Source organism: Onychostruthus taczanowskii, unplaced genomic scaffold, assembly GCF_017590055.1.
Source record: "Onychostruthus taczanowskii isolate IOZ18803 unplaced genomic scaffold, ASM1759005v1 scaffold9, whole genome shotgun sequence".
Lineage (NCBI taxonomy): Eukaryota > Metazoa > Chordata > Aves > Passeriformes > Passeridae > Onychostruthus > Onychostruthus taczanowskii.
Window position 1 is genome coordinate 4,749,339 of NW_024506993.1, and position 25,153 is coordinate 4,774,491.

General features: G+C 47.6%; 1 protein-coding gene across 3 annotated transcripts in view; it reads left to right on the forward strand.

The window, feature by feature from the left end:
* Nucleotides 1-25,153, forward strand: part of FRMD4B (FERM domain containing 4B) — an 80,329-nt gene that overhangs the window by 11,449 nt on the left and 43,727 nt on the right. For all 3 annotated transcript variants that reach the window (XM_041425998.1, XM_041425999.1, XM_041426000.1), the window contains exons 2-5: nt 8,876-8,941; nt 9,633-9,727; nt 11,225-11,317; nt 14,509-14,593. In XM_041425998.1, the coding sequence (XP_041281932.1) occupies nt 8,876-8,941; nt 9,633-9,727; nt 11,225-11,317; nt 14,509-14,593 (339 nt within the window). The remainder of the gene's footprint in view (nt 1-8,875; nt 8,942-9,632; nt 9,728-11,224; nt 11,318-14,508; nt 14,594-25,153) is intronic.

Below are 25,153 nucleotides of genomic sequence, written 5' to 3' on the forward strand. Positions count from 1 at the left end.
TCTACTGATTGTTTCCTATTAATTTTCCAGATAGTTTTTTAAATAGCATTAGTGTAGAGTTGCCTGCCTGTTCTTTTCTCGCTGTTGTTTTAAGTACACTGGGAAGTGGCAGGAATGGAATGTCAGCACCCCTGGAATGACATGACTTGTTCAAGAAACACTTCAGTTTTCAGCTTGGGACACCTTTAAGGAGAATACTCCTGCAATAAAGGTGCTGATCCTTCCAGAGAATAGCCAACCTCTCCTCTCTGTCAGAGGGACTCAGCATCTGTTATAACACTGCCAGAGAGATCCTGTGGCCTTTGGCAGTGCCAGGAGAGGTGAAATGCTGCCTTGGCAGCTGGAAAGTCTGGGGCCAGGAGAGCCAGACTTCAGCAGGAACTCTTCCATCTGCCTCCTGCAGTGGGGCTGATGCTGCCTGTGCTCTTGAGTGCTTTCATCCTGTGCTGGTGCACACTGAACAGCCCCTGCACCCCCATGTGGGATGGAGCAAAGGCAAGAACAGGAAAAAGCCATCAGGAAAGGCAGCCACACTGCAAGATTTCCTCATGGGGAGGAGAGGGGTGAGTTTTTTACACTCCTGGCTGGGAGCAAGAAGCTGAAATTCTGCTGCTTATATTTTGCTCTTGGCAAAGGGCTTTAACTCCTGGATGGGTTACTGGATTTATCATTTTGAGGAAGATTTAATTAATTTGTTTCCTGGGTTTTAATTTATCGCTGTTCTTTGGTTTTGTTCAGTTTTTGGGGGTCTTATTACAGCATGCTCATCATTATTTCTGAGGATTTTGGGAAAGGAGGATGAGATTTAGAGCCCCACAATCTGCTCTGGTGAGTGGGATCTTTCTAATGACCCCGAGAGACTGTGCCTGTCATGCTGTACCAGCCATCAATGGAGTGAATGAAAGAGTCCCTTAGATCTGCCATCCCCTGCAATGAGGAATAATAGAATAAATGGGGGAAAGGAGGCTTGCATGGAAAGTCTGTTGGCACATGGCCCTGCAAAGCCCCAGTGCCTGCAGTGAGGGAGAGCACTTGGGCTGTTCCTGTGCCAGACTTTTTCACTGGCTCAGCTGGTGGGGCTTACATGAAAGTCAGTTGATGCTCTGCAGGAGCCAGTTTTTTTCATCCTATCTCCAGCTCTCATGGCTATTTTAGGAAGGTGCCATGCAACCCAGGCAGCCTCTCAGCCCCCTGTTCCAGGCACTGTGTTTTATCTCCAGCTCATTGCCAAACTTCAGCAGAGCCAACATTTCCATGTAGAGCATCATCAAAGGGGCATCAAAGTGCAAAGCCTGCACTTTTCTCCAGCCTGTCTCATCTTAAAACATTGCTGTGCATGTCATTCAGTTATGGCTTTAAGTGTCTGTCCCTGCCTGGCTGGTCCTGAGAAAGGGAATATCCTGAGGCCTGGGAATTCTGCTGCACAGTCCCTGCAGTTGCTGTGGGTAAACATCTGAGGAGTGTGCAGAGCCCAGGTGGCCTCTGCAGCCCTTGGGAGGGATGGGGGTGGCACCTGGAGTCACCTGGTTGGTCCTGCAGGATGGTTTGCCAGAGCACAGAGGATGAAAGATGGAGCCAGCCACTGTGGAGCACCACTGGCTATTTAACATTAAGCAGATACTGGCTTCTGTTAAAGGTTAATAGTGAGATAACAAATGATTTAAGGCAAAACCCTGACCCTACTAAAATTAATGGCAAAATTAATTGACTACTCTGGAGACAGGACTTCAGCCAAAGGCTTCTTTATGACTTGAAGATTAGGAAGGAGAGGCAGTATGTCTGGAGACATGGTCTGCCCCCATAAAGCTGGTGGGAGCTCTGCCACTGCCCTGCAAGGGATCACTGCAGGTTTGTTGTGTCTGTGTGAGCCAGACTGTGGTGTTGTGGCAGGAGCCCACTGGCTGGTGTGAGCAGAGACTGGAGAAACTTGAATTTTTGGACCCAGAGCTGACACACTGGACACTGCAGGAGATATCAGTGAGTCCACAGGGGAGGGCACTGCACTGCTCTGAGGCAGAGGAGCTGGTGGAGAGGCACACAGTGGGCTGGGATGTGGCAGTGGGTTGGAGCAATGCTTCTCTTCCTCAGATCTGCACTCGTGGGAGAGTGGAGCATTTCCCATCCTCATCCATCAGTTTCACCCTGAGCACCTCCCACCATGGGGCACTGAGTGATGCCACCCACACTGGTCAGGGCAGACCTGTGGGCTGCAGAGAGAATGTGCATCATGGTGTTTTTGGAGATCTGTGCAGATTGTTTAAAAAGCTTCCGCAGCAATGCTGGTATAGCCCCAGACTTCTGTCTGTTCTTTTCCTGCTTATTCCTTCAAGTTCTGAGTGACTCCAAGTGCTGGAACATGATGAAGCTTTGCTCTCCCAACAGACACACCAGGAAACTCTGAGGTCATTTAAACCATTATAACTTTTCCCCTCTTCCCCCCAGCTGCATGCAGGCCCCTTCCTTCCAGGAGGACAGGCAAAGGCTTTTATTTTCCTGAGATGTGCCTGGCTAGGGCAGCTCCTTATGGCAAGACATTCTTGCCTGTGATTTCACATTTTGATCAGGCTGTGCACGTTCAGGGCCAGACATAAGCTGGCTGGTTGTACCAAAGTCAATGAAGCAGTGCTGATCTGAGGCAGCTGAGGAGCTGATCCTAAATGCCTTCAGAATCAAAGGAAAAAACACACGTGAATGCCAATGAAAACCTGAAGTATGGGGGCTTCAGTATTAAGCTGTGGAATCTCTTACAGGCTTATGAGTTACAGAAGAGAAGTTTGCATTAAAAAACCAGAAACTTTACAAGAAATTACTGGTGATGCTTTAATGGGTGGTAAAGGGCAGCTCAGGTAGGGATTTGGACATGAAATCCTTTAAAGATCCAGGCTGGTGCTGTAGGGTTTTGCACCTGAAAGGCAGAGCTGCTGCCTCTGTGCCACTGCCAAAAGCAGGATGGAAGCATTTTGGGATGCACTCATGGCACAGGCTTTGTGAAGTCAGTGTGCAAAGGGACAGCCCTGCCTTCTGGGAGAGGGAATTTTGCTTTTTGTTATCTGTATTATTTTCTCCTGACTGCCTGAGCTGCTGTGGTGTGCCTGTTCCAGGAATAAATTAGCCATTTTTTATAATCTATGTACTAATGATGTGCCACAGTCCAATTTCTCACTTTTCAAACTGCAGGTTTAAGGCTGTGTGTTTATGTAGTGAAAATGGTTCCCCTTTCTCTCTCATCACTGGATGCATCAGTACAGGTGATTTTTTCCTGCCTATCAAATATCTTTTCATCTGCCAGTGAAGTTTAATTTCACGCAGTTACCCTGCCAGGAGCTCATGGAAATAACATGCACAGTTCAGTGCACCTGGGATCAAATCCCTGGTGTCACACTGGGATGTTCCCAGGAGCACCCAGCCCTGAACAAAGGGGTTTGTCTTGGGAGGAAGGAAAGAGGAGAACTGGGGGGAGAGGTTTGCTCCTTCCAAAAGACTTCTCATGGAATTCAGAGCATTGGAGGTGTGAAACCTTGCTGGATGTGGGTGGTTTTAAAGCTCTGCTGATGAGTATTTAGGTGGCTGCAGGAGCCTGGCTCAGCCACCCTGTCCCTGGGCAGTTGCACTTACTCAGTGGTGCAGAGTGTGTGTGAGCCCAAACCGTGGCACATCCCCAGGGAGAGCAGCTGGGATGCAGGACAGGGCTCTGAGCCTGTCCCTGGCAGACACAGCTCCCAGTTTTGTCTTAATTATGTGCAGCTTACGTGTAATCCTCCCTTCTTTGGCCAGAGAGTTTGTAGGGTTTGAGTTTTGTTGGCTCTTTTTTTTTGGTTTATTTTCTTTCTCTAGACCTTAAAACAAAAAAGGCTTAAAAATAGAAGTCAGTGACAGATAGGCCAAGTGACTTCTTTGGAACTTGCCCAGTTCTGAGAGGGGGAAATCTGACCTGGAGGGAGTACAGCACATTGGGGTTTGCTCCTGACCCAGAGCCTTCATGATTCTCATTCTTAAGCTTCCCTTCCCTTATTCTGACAGCTTTTTTTCTTTTTGGCTTAAGGGTGTTTTTGGGGTTATTTTTTTGAGATTTCCTGTTTACACCCTGTCTAATTACTCTTTTTCTTATTTTTTCCCTAACGGGATGACACACATGGGTGTCTAAAAATATTGCATGTAACAACCAGCTTTGCATAAGGAGGATGTTTCTGTCCAAGAGAAACAGCATAAATATCCTGCATGTGCTTTTTTCCCAAATAAACATTCAGGCTCAGGATATTGTAGGGAATTTGTCTAAGTAGCCAAGGAGTAGGGTTTTTTCCTTTGCCTTGCTAATTTTCTTTTTAAAGGATGGATGTTCTGGAAAATCTGCTTTGATGATATTAGGTGGAGAATTTGTCTTTTTTTATTTGTGACAAAAGGGGAGGACAACATGTTGTTTCCTCCCAGCTAATGAAACCTTTATGATAATGCTAATTTTCTATGTAGAGCTACAATCTCACCATATGCTTTAATTTCCACACATGAATATTCTGAGAATTGTTTGTTTCCCTTCATTATCTGCCTTTTTTTACTGAAGATTTTGGTGAATCAGATTCTTGCTGACAGCCTGTAAATTAGGAGAGCTGCAGTATTTTAATGTAACTGTATTTCTACAGTGGAAAGTGTTTGCCTCCTTTCACTCCTCTCAGTTTTTGAGGTTTTGCTGCTTACTTGTGTACAGACAATACAAGTGAATTTGGGATGCTGGATTTTTATTGTTTCCCAGTCTCACAGTATGGTTTTGCCAAAAATAGAGCTGTGTAATGTCTCTCTCCTAATTTCCTGTTGGGAATGAGATGAGACACAGAGATGCTTTATGAATTTTTATGGATAATAGCTCAAATATTAGCAGGCTTTTAAAAAAAACTGCTACGATGACCAATTGGGGGGCATGTTGCAAATATTGTTCATTTGTACAGACGATGCCAAATCAGTGAGAATAAGCTGAAAACAGATGTGTTTGTATAAATATCTCAAGACTGTTCACACCAGCTCTTGACTGAGGCAGACAGCTGTGCTCATCTCGTGATGGATTGGTCCAACACATAGAAAATCAATTATATTGTTCAGATTAGCAGGGTGTCCTGAATAAAGATGAAAGAAAATGTATTAGTGAGGGCTCCAGTGCTTTGGTTTTTTGAGGAGCCTGGTGCCCTGGGAGTGTGGACACAGCACAAGTCCCTTCCCACAGCCTGAGGAAACAGACATGCAAGCGGATGTGCTGCGAGGAATAAATCAAAGAAATCACACCAGTGTCACTGGGAGAGGTAAAAAGGAGTCCTTTGCTGCTGTGGCTCCAGGAGCTCAGAGTCTCCAGCTGCTGAGCTAGAGGCACCTTTTCCCTGGCCAAAATCCATGGATGAAAGTGATGGAAGCCTCTTTATGAAGCTCTCCAGGTTTTCTCCAGAGGATGGGACCAGGTTGTTGGTACCTGTGACTGTGCTGGAGCATTGCTGTGGCATTGCTGTGCCCTGTCACTCCTGGGGACTGACACTCCAAAGCCTGGGAGGTGAGCTTGCAGCTGCCACAGCTTCCAAAGCTTTTGGTTCTACCTCCTGTACAGAACAGGGTTGTGAAATGTGAGTGCTGCCCTGTACCTCAGAGCCCTTTCTGCACAGGGAGCAGCTGGATGTGAGGAGAGAGCCGTCTCCTGGACATGACCTCTCTGGTGGGCGACATTCCTGATGTAGGATGGGCTTGTGCTTCCCTGTGGTAGCAATCTGGAGTGATTTTATTCTGATTGTAGGAACGGGGTGAGCCAAGTGATGTGCTCTCTGCCCCATCAGGAATGGGGTGGGGATACTTGGAGTGAGCTCCTGCACAGCTGCAGGAACCAGGGTGCTGGGGCTGAAGCTTTGGGTGTGCAGGAGGAGAAGGGCTCCGACTGTCCAGGCTTTGTTTGGGGATTGAAGCCTGCAGATGCAAAGCTGATGGTCACAGCAGCAGATCTGTGTTCCTTTGGCAGGCTGTGGTGGCACACAGTGAGTATCCCTGTGTCTCATCCTGGCTGCAGGAGGTGTCTTAGCAGGAATGTGGCCCTCAGGTGTTCAGGAATGGGCTGGTGGGGGGCAGAGGCGTGCAAGCAGCTCTTCTTGGAGCTACAGCCACAGGCGTTTCATGGCTCTGGACATCACTGTCCTGTGGCTTTGTGACTGTGTCCCCAAATGTTCCTGGGGTGACATGAGCCGTGGCCACAGAGCTCTGGGGATGCAGGTGGGGGCTGCCAGGTTTGTCACAGCAAAGGCATTTCACAGTGCTTTGTCACTGGGCACCTTGGCATCTTCTGCATCTTCTTGAGTGAGGTTTGCAACACTCTGGGAAGTGGATGTGTGGTTTCTGAGGAAGGATTCCTGGTGTCTCAGGTTTTAAATGTTGTCTGTGTGTATATTTGTAAATGAGACTTCTAAACTGTTTCCTTATGTTGTCTCATCAATAAAATCAGGGTTAATTACATCTTGCCTATCTTCAGGGCTGTTAGGAGTTTCATTGACTTTTAAGGTGCTTTGCAGTTACCTTGGATAGCTAAATTGAAGCACAGATGATGCTTGGTATTTCTTTTATCTTTTAATCCTTCTGGATACCTTTCTTTCTCCTGAGCATGAGGCTTTGTGGATGTGTTTGCTCTAACAGAAACCTTTTTTACTTAACAACAGACAACCGAGGCAATTAAAACAGTCAGAAGTGATTGATGTGATTTCACTGGGTGAAAGCTAAAGTAGCTCACAATTAAATAATGGCAACACTCGTGCTATCTCAGAGCAACAGATGGGGAATGGTTTAAAAACACTATTGGATCCGACACTTCCCAACAGGGGCAGATTGGTAACTGTGTGTCAGAGCCAGAAATCTGCTCCACCTTGAAGGGAGCGCTGATGAAATGATTAAGTGATGGTAATGGGCAACTTAGTTATGAGCCTGCCATGGCAGCCTTTCAGCTCTGGGGAACACATGGAACTGGGAGTGGATCATAACGGGTTTAAGGGCTCTGGGTGCTGTGTTTGGACAGCAGAGAAATCTCAGGGAGCGTGCTGCAAGCTGGAGTTGGGGTGGTGCAGCTCTGATTCCAGAATCCCAGGGGTGAATTGCTGGAGGTGGTACCTTGCTGGGAGTGCAGGGCTTGGGGATGGGGCTGTGCAGGGTGCAGCACCAGGGGATGATGCTCTGCAGGGTGCAGCACCGGGGGATGATGCTCTGCAGGGTACAGCACCGGGGGATGATGCTCTGCAGGGTACAAGGGATGCAGCTGTGAGATCACTGCTGACTCCAGGGTGGAGCAGCCCTGTGCTCTGAGCTGCTGCGTGCCCCGAGTGTCACTGCTCATCTCGCACTTCTGTACAAATTCATGATCATAGCAATAAGGGAAAGGAAGGGATTTCTTTCCTCCACTGGCTCTGCCAGCGGTCCTTGGGCCAGCACTGCTGTTTTGGTGGGCGGTGTGATGCTCAGCAGTGCTGAAAGTTGCCGATGCTGCTGCCCAGTTTTCCAGGACACTTCAGGGAGTTGTGCCTGCAGACGCTCATCTCTGACCTGCTTGCAGAGCTCCTCGGGAGGGCAGTCCCTCTCGGCTTTTGGTCCAAATGAGCTCAGTGAGTTGGGACAATGGAGCTTTGTTGCTGTGGGTGCTGGGGGCAGAGGGGCTGCCTGGTGACAGAGGTGGCTGTGTCTTGGCACCCTGGCTGTGCAAACCGGGGCAGAGCTGCGAGCTCTCTGCGGCTGTGCTGTAATCCCGTAGAAATTGTGTTTATTTTTAAGTCTCTGCAAGGCTTGGGTGTGCAGCGTGCACAGGGGTAGGAGGTGATGAGAGGGGCTGATGGCACTGCAGCTCAGCCCTGTCCTTGTCCCTGTCCCTGCGGAGCCAGAGGGGTGTGAAAGGAGAAACCATTGCGTGTTACTGTTTAATCCCTTTGGGAGCGCTGTCTAAGCAAACACCCCCGGCCTCTGCTCACAGCTCACAATTTATGGTCAGCTGGAAGCTTGTGCTGTCAGGGAAATGAGTTACTTTGAGGCTGGGAGAACAAATATGAAAGCCAGGTTTCCTTCACCAGCTCTCACCCGGAGAGCGTTGCAAAGCTGGTCCTCACTGGAGCTGCTGAAAGGCCCAGAATTAGAACAGATATTAAATAATGTAAAAGCTTTCATTGAAATGTATTAGATTTCAAAGGGCAGACACTAAAAGGGCATAATGGGCAGCTATTTCTGAATTGCTCGCCTGCTAAAGAGAGGAAGAGACTTGGTTTGCAGGAGATAAATGTGACATGAAAGACACATTGGTTCAGACAGAGCATCAGAGGTTGCAAAGCTCATCCCATTCTTAGCAATGCAGTTCAAGCACCTTCTTGATGTGTGCAGCTCCTGTGTAAGAATCCCATGGAAGTGATGATTTTCAATAGCTGCCCAAGTGAAAATGTTACTGTGCTGATGGAGACTCCATCTGCTCTCGGCACAGGGGAATGGACCAGATCTGGGCTGGCCCATCTGCAGGGAGGGTTGGATGGATCTGGGTTTCCTGGGTCCCTGATCATCTCCTCCTCTCCAGAGCAAAAGCCCAAGGCTGTGGCACTGGTCAGGCTGGTTCATCCTCACGTTTAATTCTCACAGCATTTATGAGTTTTTTATCTGATCCTGAGTGCTGCTAAGCACCCTCAATTCCAGCATGAAGTTGACAGGAACTGCGAGTGCTGAGGCAGCTCCGCAGATGGAGTCCTTGGAGAAGGTGCTCGGGTACAGAGTCAACTCCCTTATCCATCAAAATCAGACACTTGCTTCACACTGCCCTTGTCCCCAGGCCTCACATGCTCTGGTGCAAGCCAGGAATGCTGCCCTTCCTGACAGGGCTGTGCTGCTGTCTTTGCAGATGACCGAGGGCCGGCACTGCCAGGTGCATCTCCTCGATGACAGGAACTTGGAGCTGCTGGTTCAGGTACACACCTCGCTCTTTTGGGGACTGGCAGCCAGTGCCAGGTTCCTCTGCTTGTTTTCTTTTGGGGGCTGAAGTGAGGGTTGAAGACAAGTTACACTAGAAAAACTCAGAGTGGAATAATTGTGCTGAGGCAATGTGTGCTTCTCCTGACACCTGGGTTAGCTGAAGGATTTCCCCATGCATTGTGGGCAAAATATCTGCCATCAGTTCTGCATTCAGTTTTTCCTTTCACCAAAATTCATACAGGATGTTAAACACACCCCTTGTGGTAGTGTTTTTTGTCATTTAGATGGGAAGAGAACTCTGTGGTTTTGAGGATGTTTTTTTCCCATAACAGAACTCAAGGCACAATATTCTCCACTATACAATATTTTCTTAATTGAAAAATCCTTCCTGCTATAAGTGTAGGAAAGCTGGATGCTGCCTTCTTCCCCAGAAAGAGGAAAGCAGCACTCAGTCTGTGCACTTCAGCTTAATGTCATGGATTAAGCACAGAATTGCCTCTCCATGCTCCACACATCCCACACAGCTCCACTGGGACACCCTGAGTCTGATATATCACTTCTGTATTCAGTTGTACAACAGGGTTTTAGCGTGGCCATGTGTGCTTAAATGTCAGTATTTGCACAGAAAAAAACCCCTATTTTTTACTAAAAAATAATGAATAAAATTATTTTTATTCTTTCAATAGCCCAAACTATTGTCTCGGGAGTTACTGGATCTGGTGGCCTCACACTTCAACCTGAAAGAAAAGGAGTATTTTGGGATAACATTTATCGATGACACGTGAGTGTGTTTATTGAGTTTAAACAGCTGTGTCACTATTGCAATGTGAAACCTTATCTCTGATACCGTGGCAGCTTGGCATGATGGAAAAAATTTCTTTTTCTTTCAAAGAAGAAAGAGTTTCCTACCTTGTGCTTGTGCTGCTTGGCTGGGGAGAGGGGAAGGCACAAAATAGAAAATATTGGAAAATATCTTCTGGGCACAAACCAGAGAATCCTTGTAAAATATTTTCCTGATGATTTCACATTTCATATTTGTCTCATGCAGTGAAAAAACTGATTCAGTGATAATTTCCCATGTGAGCACCCTCAGCTTTCCTCCTCTGCACTTTTAGTAACAACAAAAAGGTTTTGCATTTATTTCCAAAGTGAATTGCTCCCACTGCTTTGCACCTGAATCTCAAATGTGTTATTGAGCCTTTTAACCCCAAATTTCCCGAGCAGAGTGAGCTGTGGGGTTAGTCCTGCCCAGGAGCCACTTTCCCCTCTTTGAGCCTGGGTGTGATGCTCTGTGGGAGATCTGTTCCATGGCATTAACCCAGAGTCAGCTGGGTTAATTAACTGCACTCTCACCTGGTGCTTAGGCTCATCTCTCAGCAGGGCACTGAAATGCTTCCCCACATCTGCTGCCTGCAGGGCCAGCCTCTCCATAGGAGCTTCAGCTCCCCCAAAAAGCTGGAGCAGAGGTGCTTAGGGCAGTGGGGACGTGCAGCTGTGCACTAAAACAGCCCCTAAATAAACCCCTTGTCTAATGGGACTAACATTGCTTCCTGCTGCTCTCCATTGCCACTTTTTATGCAGTCCTGGATGGAAGCCTTAACCTCCAAATCCCATCAGAGCCGTGTCTGGGGCCACCCTGCTGAGGCACATCCCACATGCAGGAGCAGGAGTGGCCATGGGGACATCCTGGAGCTGATGGGAGCTGCTCCCTCTGGGGCCCTGACCCCAGCACTGTGTTATTTTTACCAACATCTTGGGCTATCCCTGGAATATTTTTACCACATCCTTGTCCGTTCACTCGCTGGAAAATACTTTCCCCCAGCTCTTCTGTAAATCCCTTGAGGATACTGTTTGTACTTGGCTTGTTTTTTCCCCCCAGAAGAGCTGCTATGAAATTCTTCTGGATGTTTTTGGTTGCTGGCACTGAGTCACAGCGAGGTTTAAAGTGCTGCCAGGGGATTAGCTGAAGGCTGTTGGCTTCCCCAGGAACTCCAGTGGGATTCCAGGGCCTGCCTGGGTGTATGCACAGGGCTGGGTGCTTGGAGGGAGTGTGTGGCCTCTGGAGGGCACCCATGGCTCAGCCTTGCAGGGTTAAGGGTTGGGTAAAAAAAAAAAAAAAAAAAAATAGGAGATAATTTGATGAGATGTTTGCCTGCCTCGGAGCTGAGGCTTGACCTTTATAAAGTAACACTTGGAGTAATTGGGGGCACTGAAAAGAACCAATTTCTGTATATTCCATTTTCCAGTTTTTAACCTTCTCCCCAACCTGTTTCCATAGAGGTCAGAGTGTCTGGCTGCAGCTGGATCACCGTGTCCTGGACCATGACTTGCCCAAGAAACCAGGGCCAGCAACTTTGTACTTTGCCGTTAGGTGAGTAATTGTTTCCACCAAGCAAACATTACCACTTGGGTTTATTTGTCACCAGGGGGTTTTGTTTAAAGGAACTGATTAGAGATTTGATAAAGGAAATAAATGTCAAAGCAATGTGTTATTTTTAGAAGGAGATTAGGCCCTGGCTAAGTGCTGCTCTCTTTTGTGTGTAACTATGAAATAAAGTAGGTTGGAACCTGCTACTTTCTAAACTCTTATTAGGACGTGATTCCTAGGGTGGGTTTGGGTTTTGTTTTTTGTTTAAAACCTCATCTTTTAAATATCTTCTTTGCCTGACTTGTCTTTGAGTGTGCTAAATTGCAATACAGTTTATTCAAACAATTTAACTTACTTTTTTCCTTCTGTTTACTTAAGGGCTGTCTGTACTTTAAAGGGATTGCTGATGGCTGTTTTGCTCACGGCTTAACCAGTCCCCAGGAAAGAATAAAATCCCTAGCAAAATGATGATTTTGGCCAATGTAATTGCATTACTTTAGGGCTGCTGCTGGCAAAGCTCTGCTGGTTAAGGGCCTGAAAAAACCCACATCCTACGAAACAGAGCTGTGCTGGCAGAAGAGATCAAGCATCATATTCTTAATATTGTTGGAGTCTTTGTTTTCCTTGCAGTCTGTGAGGGAACGTGAGAGCAGACTGACCTCATTTGCTTTTCAGATCTGGGTAAATTTATGCCTGGTGTGCTTAATTATTTGAAGCACTTCCAAAGCAGAGCCTCTTGTGTAGCTGGGTCAGTTGGCACTGGAGCCTCCCCATGTCCCCCGCTGGTCACCAGGGGAATGGGACAAACAAGTGGCACTTTGTTCTGCCTGAATACGTGCTGGTGTGTGATGGTGTCCAGAGCTTCTCTTCCACACTCATCAGAAAGAAAAAGCTCCATTTATAAAGGGGTTGATGGGCTCTGCACTGTGTTCACAATGTTTGATCAGGATCTGGGAGGCCAAAACCTGTGGCTGCCCAAGAAAGCTGTGAAGGCAATCCTATAACTTGAGCATTCTTTTGGTTGGAATTTATGCTGTTTGCTCATGGTGTTCATTGTGGCCCTCTCTGTTGCAAGGTGGTTCTCACAGGACTGGGTGTGCAGAGACTTGGGCAGGAGTTAATGTGTGAGGAGTGGGCTTGGAAAGATCAACTTTCAGAAGGGAATTTTAAGCCTGACTACTCTGGGGTCATTACATACAAACCAAGGAGGTGGGCAGTGAGATGGAGAGCAGAGGAGGAAGATAGAGAAATAATTAGCACTAGAGAAACTGCCTGATCCATAGAAAATAGGAATTCCAGCAGAAAAGCCACTTCAAAACCTGCAGTTTCCAGGTGCATTGCTGGAAATGGAGGAATCTCCAGATTGCTGGTTTTCCTTCATCTCATCCCTGAGCTTTTGCTGTTCAGTAAGGAAACATGTGATAATCCTTTGAGATTTTAATTATTGCCAGCTGGCATAAACTCAATCCAGTCAGGGGTTTTTGGATGGTACACTCAGCTGAAGGGCTCTGTGATGCAGATTGAGGACTTTCAGAAATGTCATTTTAGTTTCAAGAATGCTGACAGCACTGGAAGTAGAAGCAGAATGTGCACTTTATGGTGCTCCCAAATGTGCCTGCCATGCCCTGAACATCGTTATCTCTGTGGTCCAGTGTTCCCCATCTGTACTGGGGTGATAAGAAGGTACAGCTTGTACCGTGGAGGAAATGGAGCACAGAGACACAGCTGGGATTGGGGCAGTGCCCCTCTGTGCCCTCACCCTAAATCCATAGATCCCACAGCTTCCTGATTGTACCAGGAGAGTCTGGGAGCTGCCTCTCTTCAGAACCAGAGCTGTCCTGCTTCTGAGGGTAAGTCAGCCACACCTGACCCTGGCTGAAAGAAACTGGAAGTGCAAATGAGGTCATTAGCTAGGAAAATCACTTCAGGGTGCAGTGAAGGCTTTAGCAGGCTGAGGAAGGTCCACTCTGTGAAGGGCTGGTCTGGCAGCAGGTTGGGAAAGGATGAAGAGGTGGGTCCTGCCCTCTGCTCTGCATTTCTGAAGAGAAAGACTCAAGGGTATTTAAAGTAAAATTTAGCAAAGCTGTTGGGGAAAAAAATATATCAGGTGAGATCAAGAGAGGGTGGAAATACCTGTGGGTCGTAGAGTTCATGGGGAAAGGTGAGTCATGGAAATGTATAACAGCTTTCAAATGTCTGGGGCAGGCTGCTGGGCTGCCCCTTGGACAGGCTGCATGCCTGTGAAATGGGTAAATTATCTGCAGAGGCGTTCTGGAGAGTGCTTTAAAATTAATTCAATGGAACATGCTGTAGGAATGTGACATATTAAAGCAATTACTATTTAATGTATCACTTTTCTGAAGTCACAGCATAAACACTGCACACATTCCTGACACGTGTGGCAGGTCCCAGCTTTGCTGCTCCCTAGCACGTGCTCTGTGCTGCTGCTGGGGGCTTGTTCAAGTGTCCTACAAATCATCCATGCCAAGATGATCACCAGTGCAAAAGTCAGAGGAGGGAGCTTGAGGCTGTCAGGAGCGTCACGAGCAGCATGGGGCTGTGGGAGAGATTGGTGTGGCTCTGATTGCCCCGTGTGGGTCATCCAGCCCTCCTGCTCTCCAGGACAGGACAGATCCCTGGGGGGATCTGCATTGCTGGGCACTGCTGCTCCAGGTCTTTGCTTGGCTGGAAAAAAGTTGTGTCTCCTGCCTAGCTGTTTAGTGGGAGCATCTGGACCTGGAGTGAAGTTAGGGGTTCTTACTAACATCTCTGCTCTCCTGGAAGGAAGGTGGTCCTGCAGGGCTGCCAGCACCCCCTGTCCTCCAGCAGAGTGTTGGACTGGCTTCCCCACCTGCAACATGTTTGGAGTGGCTTTTTCCACTGCTGTGACTTTGCCTGCAGAGGGGAGATGGGCTTTGCTCCTGTAGCATTCAGGGTTTTCATCTCATTTGAAAAGTCATCAGATATCCAGGATCTATTGAACCAGGAGTCCCTGTTCCCTGTGTGCTGTCAGGCTGTGATTTCTGCTTGTTCCCTCCTTAAAGGCAGGAAATTAAGTGCAGTAGCTCATAGTTCCTCTGTGCTATTTTATTGCTGGAGAACAAAACACTGAGGAAATAAAATGACTTGGGAGGAAGATGAAACCTATTCAAGAGAGTAACTCATGTTTTTGGTTCTTTTTTTTTAATTTTCAGGTTCTACATTGAAAGCATTTCCTTTCTCAAGGACAAAACTACAGTGGAGCTGTTTTTTCTGAATGCCAAGTCCTGTGTACACCAGGTAAGACTTGGAGCTTCTTGTGCATCTCTCTTCTATTGCTCCTTTGCCACATACTCAGTCCTGAGAACTTGGCAGGAGCTGTGTCTGATTTCCAGAACTAATTGAAGTATTAAGATCTCAGCGTGCTGACTCCCTCCTTGCCTTGAATGCTGATGCTTCATGTACATGAATGAGGCTGATGATGGTTTCCCAGTCCTGCTTTCACAGCCCTGCTGTGTGCTCACTGCTCTACAGTGAGTCTGAAATACTCAAAAGCTTTTAAGTTATTTGAAATCTGGGCTGTAACTTCCCAGGTTACTTCCCACTTCTGCTCAGTGGCACATTCTCCTACAGACTGCATTGCAAACACTCAGTGCAAGTGTCTTTACTGACTTTGAATCAAATTTGTCTTAGGAAGAAAAGGCCTGTGAGGAAGGTCCTGTGCTGTGGATTTGGTCCCTGATTCCTTTATTTCCTGCCTTAATTCAGTGAGATAGTAAAGTAATAGTAATAGCAAATGCTATGCTTCTACATCAAGCCTATACGGGACTCATATACTATCAATGATCATCCCCCTTGGGAAATAAACTGTTCCCCCCTGGAGATGATTGACCCAGGGAGTTCAGAAAAACATCTCGGCAATGGGTTGACCCTCGGACTGGCTTTGCAGACTCGGGTTTGTCAGAGAAACTCATAGACTGGCTCCATTGGATTGGGAGTTCTCCCCTTAAACCTGTTCAGAAAGTCGATACCCTCAGGACGTAAACCATCCAGAGACTGGTATACTTGGCTGACCATACCGAGGTGGGCGTGGGCCTTCTCGAGTCCCCTGACCTGCTGATCCGTAAGGCAGTTAAGGAATGGCTTCATCTCCTACCGAAGCATGTGATGCCATCTTGTATTTGAGTTTTAAGGATTGTGGTCTAGGTATTATCAAGCTGGCGGCACTTATTCCAAGTATACAGGCAAGAAGACTCCATAGATTGGCGCGGTCTTCGGATGAGGCTCTGGTGGGTTTTTTAAGAGAGGAACATCTGGAATTATTTGAAAAGTTGTGGGTAAGAGCTGGTGGAAGATAAGAGTCCATCCCGCCAATTTGGGAACCTATACCAAGGATACAAGGTGGTGGTGATGAAAGCCAGTCAGAATGGGAGGTATCTACTCCGAAGGTCTGCTACCCAAAACCGTGTAATTGGCAGAAAACAGTTTCAGAAATGGATACATCTGGTTGCCCAGGGCCATGGTATTGAGAATTTTGAGAATGATGACATCAGTAATGCCTCGATTAGGCAGTATAAGGGCATACCTCACTGAAAACTTATAACGGCCCTACAACTAAGAGCCAGTGTCTACCCGACAAGAGAGTTCCTGGCCAGGGGTAGGCATGAGGATTTTGTTCAATCATGCCGACATTGTGGTGCTAGATTGGAAACTGTAGCTCACATTGTCGGGAATGTCCAATCACTCAAGATGCCAGGATCAAAAGACACAATGCCATCTGTGAGATCCTTAGCTGTGAAGCTAAGAAAGAGGATTGGACGGTTTTTCAAGAGCCACACCTGCGAGATGAGGTTAATGAACTGTTTAAGCCAGATTTAATCTTTGTGAAGGATTCCAAGGCGTTAGTGGTCGACGTTACGGTCGGATATGAGCACAGTAATTCCTCATTGAGGGAGGCTGCTGCTGAGAAGGCCAAAAAATATCAGCGCCTTCACCCGCAAATACAACAGCTGACTAATGCGGTAAATATTGAATATATAGGCTTCCCCATGGGGGCTCGTGGAAAGTATTGCAAGAACTCAGCTGCTTTCGGCCCTCGGTCTCTCTAAAACAGACTAGAGAAGACCGCCCGGGCCCTGGCATCCAGAGTCCTTGTTGCCTCTGTAGATATAGTACACGTATTTGCTAGCAAAGCCAGATCAATTGTACCTGTGTAGTATTACTGTGGAAATAAACTAGGCCCCTTCCCTTGGCCAGTTTGGCTGGACAGTGGAATCAGTTTCGGGTGGGAGGGATTCATCCATCATAACCCTGTCTTTTTAGCCCATATTTTGGGCTTTAAATTCTAATCTGGACCTTCAGGTGGACGGGCCACCTTACTTAACCCGGAAAAGAGACTTATATTATTTATATGTTTATTCAATGGCAGTCACAACCACTTGTTGGAATGTTTTCTGTATTTATTTTCTGATTGAAAAGCTTCCACTGTTTTCCTAAAATACTCAGATTGGTAGAGTACATATTTTTAAAAGGCACATCAGGAAGTGGTAATGAAAATCTTAAAGAATAAGGTTGATTTGCTGCAGGTACATATTGGTCTGGAATACGAGTGGTGTGGCAGCCAACTTTGCCATGCCCCTACACGCAGCTGCACTTCAGTGAACTTTACTCTGATGCTTCTGGGATTTTCCAGTTAATGTCAAACTCTGGTGCCTTTTATTTTCACTCATGGTTCAATCAGAGGGGGTCACTTGGTCACAAATTTCCTTGGGAAACAATCCTTGGTGGTGGAGCTCAGGGTAGCCAGCCAAAGCTTTCACCATCAATATGCTTCAGATTTTGGAGGGTTCTTAATCAGGATCCAGTGTTCATTGTTTTATGAAAGCATATAGAAACCTGGAAGTGGTTGATAGCAGAGCTGTGACTGTGCTTTGTACAGAAATTTCTTTCTGGAAGAGTGAAGGAAATTGGTGCATTTTTACAACATGCTGAAGTTTGAAAGATGCTCGAAGAACTTGGGGCCTCACTGGTTATGGTTATTAAAAAGCAAATCTGCATATTTGACATATCTGCCACTTAAAATGAAGGGTCTTGGCAGCTTGTAGCCATCCTTAAATTGCTCCTTAACTGGAGTAGTTTAAAAAGACAACACAAATAATTTTGGAATTGGAAAATGGGTCTGGTTTTGGGATGGAATGTGGAAAATGCCACTGCTGTTGTAACAAACCCTACCCAATATTAACACATTTGAATGCCAGTATATGTGTTTATGTATATGTACAAAGCATATCAGAAAGCAAAGGAGACGAGAAGCATAAAAAAGAAGTTTGAAGGCAGGCTGGCTCTTTTATTTTTCCCTATGATTTGTAAGGTGTGTGCTTTAATTGTAACAACCCAGAGTGTGGCGTCCTTGTTCCTGCTAGCAAAACTGCCAGAAGCAGGGGGTTTCTGTTGTGTCCAGTTTCTGTGGGCAGCAGAGGGATGAGGATGAGGAGCATCACTTCCTCCTTAGAGGAGGATCTCTGGGCAGCACCAGGTGATTCAGCATCCAGGGAAAGCTGGGGAGGCCTGGCTCTGCCTGAAGCTCTCTCTGTGCTGGTGGTTTCACAGCCCAGCTCCAGCCTGTGGCTCCTTCAGCAGGAGCCAGTTCATCTACTCTCAAGTAGCTTTTAACCTTGCAATTAACTCCTGTAAAAATATTCTCTTCTACGTGGCAAACTTCAGGTCAGTCTCCAGGTTTCAGGGAGTCGTGAAGGGCACATAGGGCCAGCCCTCATCCTAAGCCCCTGAGATGGGGACAGGAGGATGCACAAAGGCCCCTCAGATGTGCTCCCACAGCCTGTCCTCTCCCCTTTGCTGGCTCCTTTGTGGGGCAGGGAAGGAGCCAGGGCATGTCTGAATAGGAGCATCCCCAGCTCCATGAGGCTGATGCTCGCTGATGACAGCCAGGAATGTTCCCTGGCATTTCTCAGTCCTTAATCCAGCTCCAGGAGGTTGGATCTACCTCAGCTTGGCTTTTTGATTTTGCTTTTTTTTCCCCTTCCTTTCCTTTCTTTCCTGTATTCTTGGAGAGAGGAAACCCCAGTGTGTCAAAAAGCAGGAGCCCACAGCCAGCCCCTGTGCTCAGGAGAGCTCCCCAGTGCACAGGCAGTGCCAGAGGATGCCCTGCCAGGGCAATATCCTCACCTGGATCTCTGCATGAAGCCTGTGCTCAGGAGAGCTCCCCAGTGCACAGGCAGTGCCAGAGGATGCCCTGCCAGGGCAATATCCTCACCTGGATCTCTGCACGAAGCCTGTGCTCTGTGTGGGCCAGGAATGTGGTTTGGGATAGATGCTGCAATACCTGGGGTGTGCTAAGGCCTGTGTGGATAAGATTGCTTCAAAGCCAGTCGTGTTTTTTTGCTTTCACAAAGGTGTTTCCAAAGTTTTCACTGCAGCTTTTCCCTATAGGGAAAACGCAAATCCAGGGTGGTGCAAATGCCTGATGCTTGAGTGCTCTTGTGACATTCCTGAGCACTGGCATGTGTTGACAGCACAGCAGTGTGGGTACCTGTGCTCCCTTGCCTTTGGAGGACAGTGATGTTTTTCTGAGCAGGGAGGGGGTGGTGCTGTCCTGCATGTGCCATGGGCATGCCAGTGCTCCTGCTGGCACGGGGGACACACCAGGAGAGCCAGACAAAGGCTTGAGCCAGCCCAGCCAGCACAATGGCAAAGCTCTGTGCCTGCCCTTCCTGTGGAGGGGATTTACCCCTGGCTTACAAGGGCTGCATCAGAAATGCATCAGAAATGTATTTACAGTATTCTTTGAGATGTCTGTGTGTGAAATCCTGTAAGTGGCTGTATCTAATCAAAGAGAATGGAATCCCCTCAGGAAGTTCAGCACCTCTGGGGTCAGGCTGGAGCTGCTGGGCAATGTGTGCTGGCTGTCCTGTACCAGATTAATAAAAATTTAGGGTAAATACTATAGCATGTTATATTCTTAGTTACATAATATATTACAAAATATGATTATGAGTAATAAATAATGAAATCAAAACCTGCATGACAGCTCTGAAAAGGATGAAGGTTTGCATGGTGTTCTTCAGTGCACAGCCATGATTCTCCTCCTCACCTTTCAACCCCACATTCCTTCTTGCAAATCTCTCTGCTCCTTTCTGCAAATCAGGTACTGCTTTACCTTGCCAGGACTTGGAGGAATCTGGGCCTTGTGCATTTTGCAACCTCTGTAGACATTTTGGCAAGGAAGTGACAAGATAGACAATAAAACCTCAGCTGCCAAAAACATGTTTCTTTCTACTCCCCACCCACTCCCCACCTCTGTGCTCTTCTGTACAGTCCAAGCTCCTTTGTGCCTCTGGGACCTTTGCTGGCACGTGCCAGGTTCGTGCATCCTCTGGGACCTGTGTTGTTCCTGTGCAGTCTCCTCTGCCTGTGGGGAGCTGGGGAGATGGGGGAGACCCCTTTGCCTGAGGCACAAGAGTGCTGAAACCTCATTTTTACTTTGGTGAAGCCTCCTTTGCATGTGAACAGAACACACCATGTGCTGTTGCACTTGGTGCCCCCTTAGTGCACAAACCTTGGCATCCAGCTGAGACAGCAAATGCTGCCAGAGCTCTCACCCTGCCCTCCTGTCATGTCAAGCTGCCATTTTCCCCCTGGGCTGGTGCTGCACTCCCCAGGCCCTCAGTGCTGTGTGGTCCCAGCAGCTGCCTGGCTCCTGCTCTCCAGCATCCATGTTCTTGGAGCTTGGAGAAGTCACATCCATTGCCAGGAGCAGCTTGGACCACCGAGCAGGAGGTGGGAGCTGGTGATAATTATATATCCAGGTCTGTGGAAGTGCTATCCAGTGACTTGGTTAAAAACTTGTTTATTCACATGTATTTTGGGAGAATGCAAAGGCTGGAGTTGCTGTGTGTACATCTGGGCTCTCGTTTCTTACGTGCCTCTCTTTTCCAAGGCTTTGAGTATTGCTGCCTGAGAACCTCCAGTGGTGACAGCTTCAGTTTAAAAACCTTCTCTCCCATCATTGACTTCAAGAAGCTGGGTTGAGATTTGTAGCTGTCTGAAACCTCGTGTACAGCTGGAATTTAGGAGAGTGGCAGCCTGGTGCAGTGGGGTGTCTGAAATGGATGTGTTTGCACAGGGAGATCTGTAGAGTGTTCAGTGTGTTATTGCACAGCCCATGACCATAGCTGGGATGCTTGCAGGGAGGTGGGTCAGAACTGGTCACGCACATGCTGATGATAAATTTGGAAAGATAAATTAGTCTTTTCTTCTTTTGAAACAGCCAGGTCTGGAAAAATAACACCCTACTTGGCTAGCAAAGCACTGTCAAGTTTATTACGCATTAGGGCTAACCTTCATATAGCTCTGCAGCCATACAATTGAGTCTTTGCCAGACCTTAAAATATGTTCTGTAAACTAAGTTCTTGGTCAAGTTGGCTGTGTTCCCCATTTCCTCTGTATCTCTGGGTGTTGGGGGGTTTATTTAAGTTCTCATTTGTTTCAAGGACTTGTAAGAATTGCTTTAAAAAAGGGAAAAGTTAAAGGAAATGCAAGTTTTCAGAGGAGTCTGTGATAGCTCCAGGAACAGCAATGCTTGTGAGCACTTGGCAGCCTGAAGACCAGTGCTTACCAAGAAGAGCTGTTGAAACAGACCCCTGGTGTGAGCATGAAGTCTGGCTGGTTCCCAGCTCACGGGGAGCAAAGTGGTCATATATCAGAGAGCTCTCGAAAGTTTTATAATGGATATTTCCTAATTCTCCCCCACCTCCAGGGAGAGGGGAACGTTCCCATGTAGCCTTGTAACACAGTGTAGTCTGATCCTAGCCAAGGCTATTAAATACCCCCTGTCCATTGCCTGAGTTGGCTGTTCTGCTCCCAAAGCCCAGGCTGAGGTTCAGCAGGAACAGTTGGCTTTTTGCTCCTTCAGGGCTGTTCTCTCCTGTGGATTCTGCCATGGCAGCCACCTCCATGGCCCAGCCTTCATGTCAGCAGATGCAGAGGATGGAGTCTGTGAAAAAAATGTGACAGGAGGGGGAGGCAGGACCCCACACTGGTCTAGTTTGGCAGATCTCCATGGGGCCCCCACTCGTTACCGCCAGAGACCTCACATGGGGCTGTGCTGGTGCCTTTGGGGGGGCTTGGCCATGGTGTGGGGACAGTCCAGGGCCTCCTCTGAGAGTGCTGAGGTCAATCCAAGTCCTGCTGTAAAGGGTGATGGTGCCCCAGGGACCTGTGAGGCTCCTGGGGAGGTGCAGGTTGTGTCCCAGCTGGGCTGGCCCATTGATTCAGTTGATTTGCAGCCAGAGTTCTGTTCCTCACATCTCTGGATGTAGTCACCTCCTCCTGGGACATACAACTGGGTTAATTGCCATGAAGAGTCCTGCACCTTTGATGTCCTGGCCACAGAGCAAAGATGCTGTGACAGCTCAGCCAGTTCTGTTGTTGTGTGTGTTGATATCTCACCGTGATGGTGGGGTAGGAAAGCAAAAGGCTGTGATTATGTTAAGGCTAATGACACTTGCTATGTACCCTGGCTTGCAAACCAGGGAAGTGTTCCTGCCTTTCCCCATTCTCTGCTTTTACTCTTGTATTAATGAGAGGAAAGCAGCAGTAAACATGTTCCTGTTGCACTGTGCAGGTGAGTCCTGGAGTAGCTGCTCCTGTCCCTGCAGTTTCATCTAAGTGTTGGCTGAGGCACAAAAAGCAAAGGGAAATGGATGAGAGTGGCTGGGAGACAGCAAAATAAGGGGTGTAACAGGGAAACCTGAAGCTGTCCCTTACCACGAGGCACTAACTGCTTTTATTTTTGAGCTGGGTTGGCCTCAGCCCCTGAGGTGGAAGCAGCAGATCTGGCCAGGGAAGAGCTGCATCAGCCTCTGCACATGCACTGAGCTGTGTTTGGTCTCAGGCTGTGCTCCCTTGTGCTTGGTATGAGGGCTCTGGGGTTCCATGCATGAAACAGAAGACATCATGGACCATCTAAATGCTGTGGAGCAGCTGTGAGGCTTTCTGAGCCACCCAGGCTGCAGGGCCCCGTGGGGGAAATGCAGCACAAGTGGAAATCTGAAGTGCTTTTCTGAGGAAGGTCAGGAGGAGCAGACTGCCATTTGCTCCTATAGCAGCTCGTATTCTGCTGCTTTTGTGCTTTGCCTTACCTCCCTGAGGTGCTGGAGTCAGAGACTTGCTTTGCTGTGCTTTTCTCAGCTTGAAGTGTCTGTCCTTGGGAATTGAGTCCCAGTTCAGATGCTCAGCAAAGCCTGGTGCAGAAGGGAGTGGGATGGTGCCTCCAGTGCCTTGCAGGGCAGTGTGAACAGCAGGTGACACCGCCAGGGCTCAGACCTAGGTGTGAATGCTGGTAATTGGGACAGGCAGGTGAGAGCTGGAGGTTTTCCATGTGCTGCCAGTGTTTGTGTCTGTGCAGTAATTAATTCCCCAGCACAGCCACCCCGACAGGGCGAGTGACAGGATCCGCCTGACCTAGTTCCTCCTGCGCAGCTTGTGTGGTGTAACAGGTTGTGGCCAACACCCACTGCCCTCCCCAGCCTGTCAAAAAAAGCCTTAAACACTGAAAAGCTGCTCAGCTTTCCGCACTGCTGGGATGTGCCAGCCCATCTCCCTGGCTGCCAGGACACACAGCAAGGATGCTGCATTCCTGGTGGGAATCACCTCGATGCTGGATAAGGGCACGGGGGTGCTGGCACTGCTTTGTTCACTTGTGCTGGGTCCACACCCAGCTAATTGCCTGCCTTGGTTTGAACGTCTTGGAGACGTTTGAGTCCTTTCTTTCCCTCTGACTAATTGCACCCTTCTTTCAGCTTTTTTTAAATCACCTTTCGGTAATCACTGGTAATTACATTCAGTCTTGTGGCTGTCTCGAGGCTATTCAATCATAGTGTGTGCATTTTTGGGGGTGTCTTTGGCTAACACAAATTTTTAAGGAATTAGTCTGAGGGAACAAGCATGTCGATCTCAGTTCTCAAATCTGCAGGTGAAATGATTTTGTTGTCAGCCTTTAACCTCTGGAGGTTATATGTGGTTTGAACAAACCATGTCCATTTCTACTTCTTTCTTTGGCTCTAAAGAGTTAAACATGACAGTTCCTGTGTGTGCTTATATTTTAGATCTGCTTTAATCTGTGTTTACAGCCTAAAGATTTTCTTAACACAGTTAATGCTCATCTGACTATCATCACTCTTGATCTGAGTTTTCATCAGGATTTCACACTTGTATCTCTATGGCAGTAAATTCTGGTGTTGTTGCTGTGTCTAATGAGGGTTCACTGCTCTATTCATGACCAAGCTTGTGATTTTTATCACATTCTATGTCTGTGCAGCAAGACTTGAGCTCCTATCTGAACTGGGGGCTAAATTCTGCCCATGGGCACTGAAGGTTGAGTTGGTTTTAACCAGATGCTGACGTAGTGATGTACTCCTGCTCTACAGTAATTGCCAGCCAGTTTGGACACCTGCTGCAGCCTTTTATTACTCTGATGTTTATCAGGATGACAAAAGCCACCACCTGAATCCGCTGGACCAAGCTCAGTGTTTAGATAAGCCAGTGGTCTTCTGGCTGAATCTATCTCACTGGTTAAAATGATCAGCCCCTGTGCAGACTCTAATTGAAAAATATCAGTTTCATCCCCTCCCTGGAGCTGCAGTCACCAGTCTGCTTAAACTCATTTACATCCCAAATGTAGAAGACTTAGATTCCATTATCTGAATGACATACATCTACTTAACCTTGTGCTGGTGACCTTGTTCCCACTTGAGATAAATCTAGGAAAACCTTCCACCTTCATCTTCAACACGTGGCTGTGGGAACACTGGCTGCCCTGGCTCTCAGGGCCCCCCACTTGCTCACTGAAGTCTCTGCTGGAATTACCCTGGCAATGACAGGCAATGCAAATTAATCTTCTTACAGTCATTTTCCTCATCTATTTTTGAAATCTGACCTTGCTGATAAAGCAATACTAAGACAGAAACCCCCATCTGCCAACCTCCAGGCTGAAGGATGATTATAAAATCAAAATATTGCCTGAGTGAGTGGGAAGAGTCATGGTCCTGCACTTCAGAGCAACACATATCACTGTCTGGATTTGTGTCAAGCCAAACTCCATGACAGCCCAGGGCAGAGCTGGATTACATTACAGCAATGGCCAATTGGTGAGCCAGATGGCAAATAATGTTACATTATGATGAAAAAGTACTTCCAGGCTCAGAGGGAATTGTCCAAGACACTGTCACTTGGAGAGCATTAGCCTGTCAAACACAGGCTGAGCTGGGCTTTGGCATCCTTTGCTTCAAATCCTTGCTCTGCTACTTAGCTACTGCAGGACTTCAGGGCAGTCCCTTCACTTCCCTGCACCTTCTCTTCTGTGTTTTTTTAGTCCTTTTAAAGGGTGGGCTGTTCTTGGGGTTGGTTGTTTTTTCTGGTTTTTTCTCCTGTGCCTTTCTTAGAGTGGCCCCAGTCTCCTGCCACTGTTACTGGGTGGTGACACAGGACAACAACTAGGGCTGGTGCACCCCGTTCTGAGGTTTGCAGCAGCTGGACAAATATGATGGCAGCCCTGCTCCTGGGATGATATGTTAGTCCCCTTTGCTTGGTCAAGACACCTGCAACATCTTCAGGAGGTCAGGTTAGGGAGGACCCTCTTACCTCTTGACTCCTTTACAGCTTCTAAGCAAATTTGAAACTGAGGGCACTGGCACAGCAAATCCCTCATTATGAAGGCAAAGGCTGAAACTTCCTCACCTGGAGAAGCCAGTCCCACTTCGTGCTCTCTTTGGTCTCCTAAAATCTGAAATGAAGTGATTTGTGGGATCGCTGTTAACACTTGTGGCTGTGCCACAGCAGCCA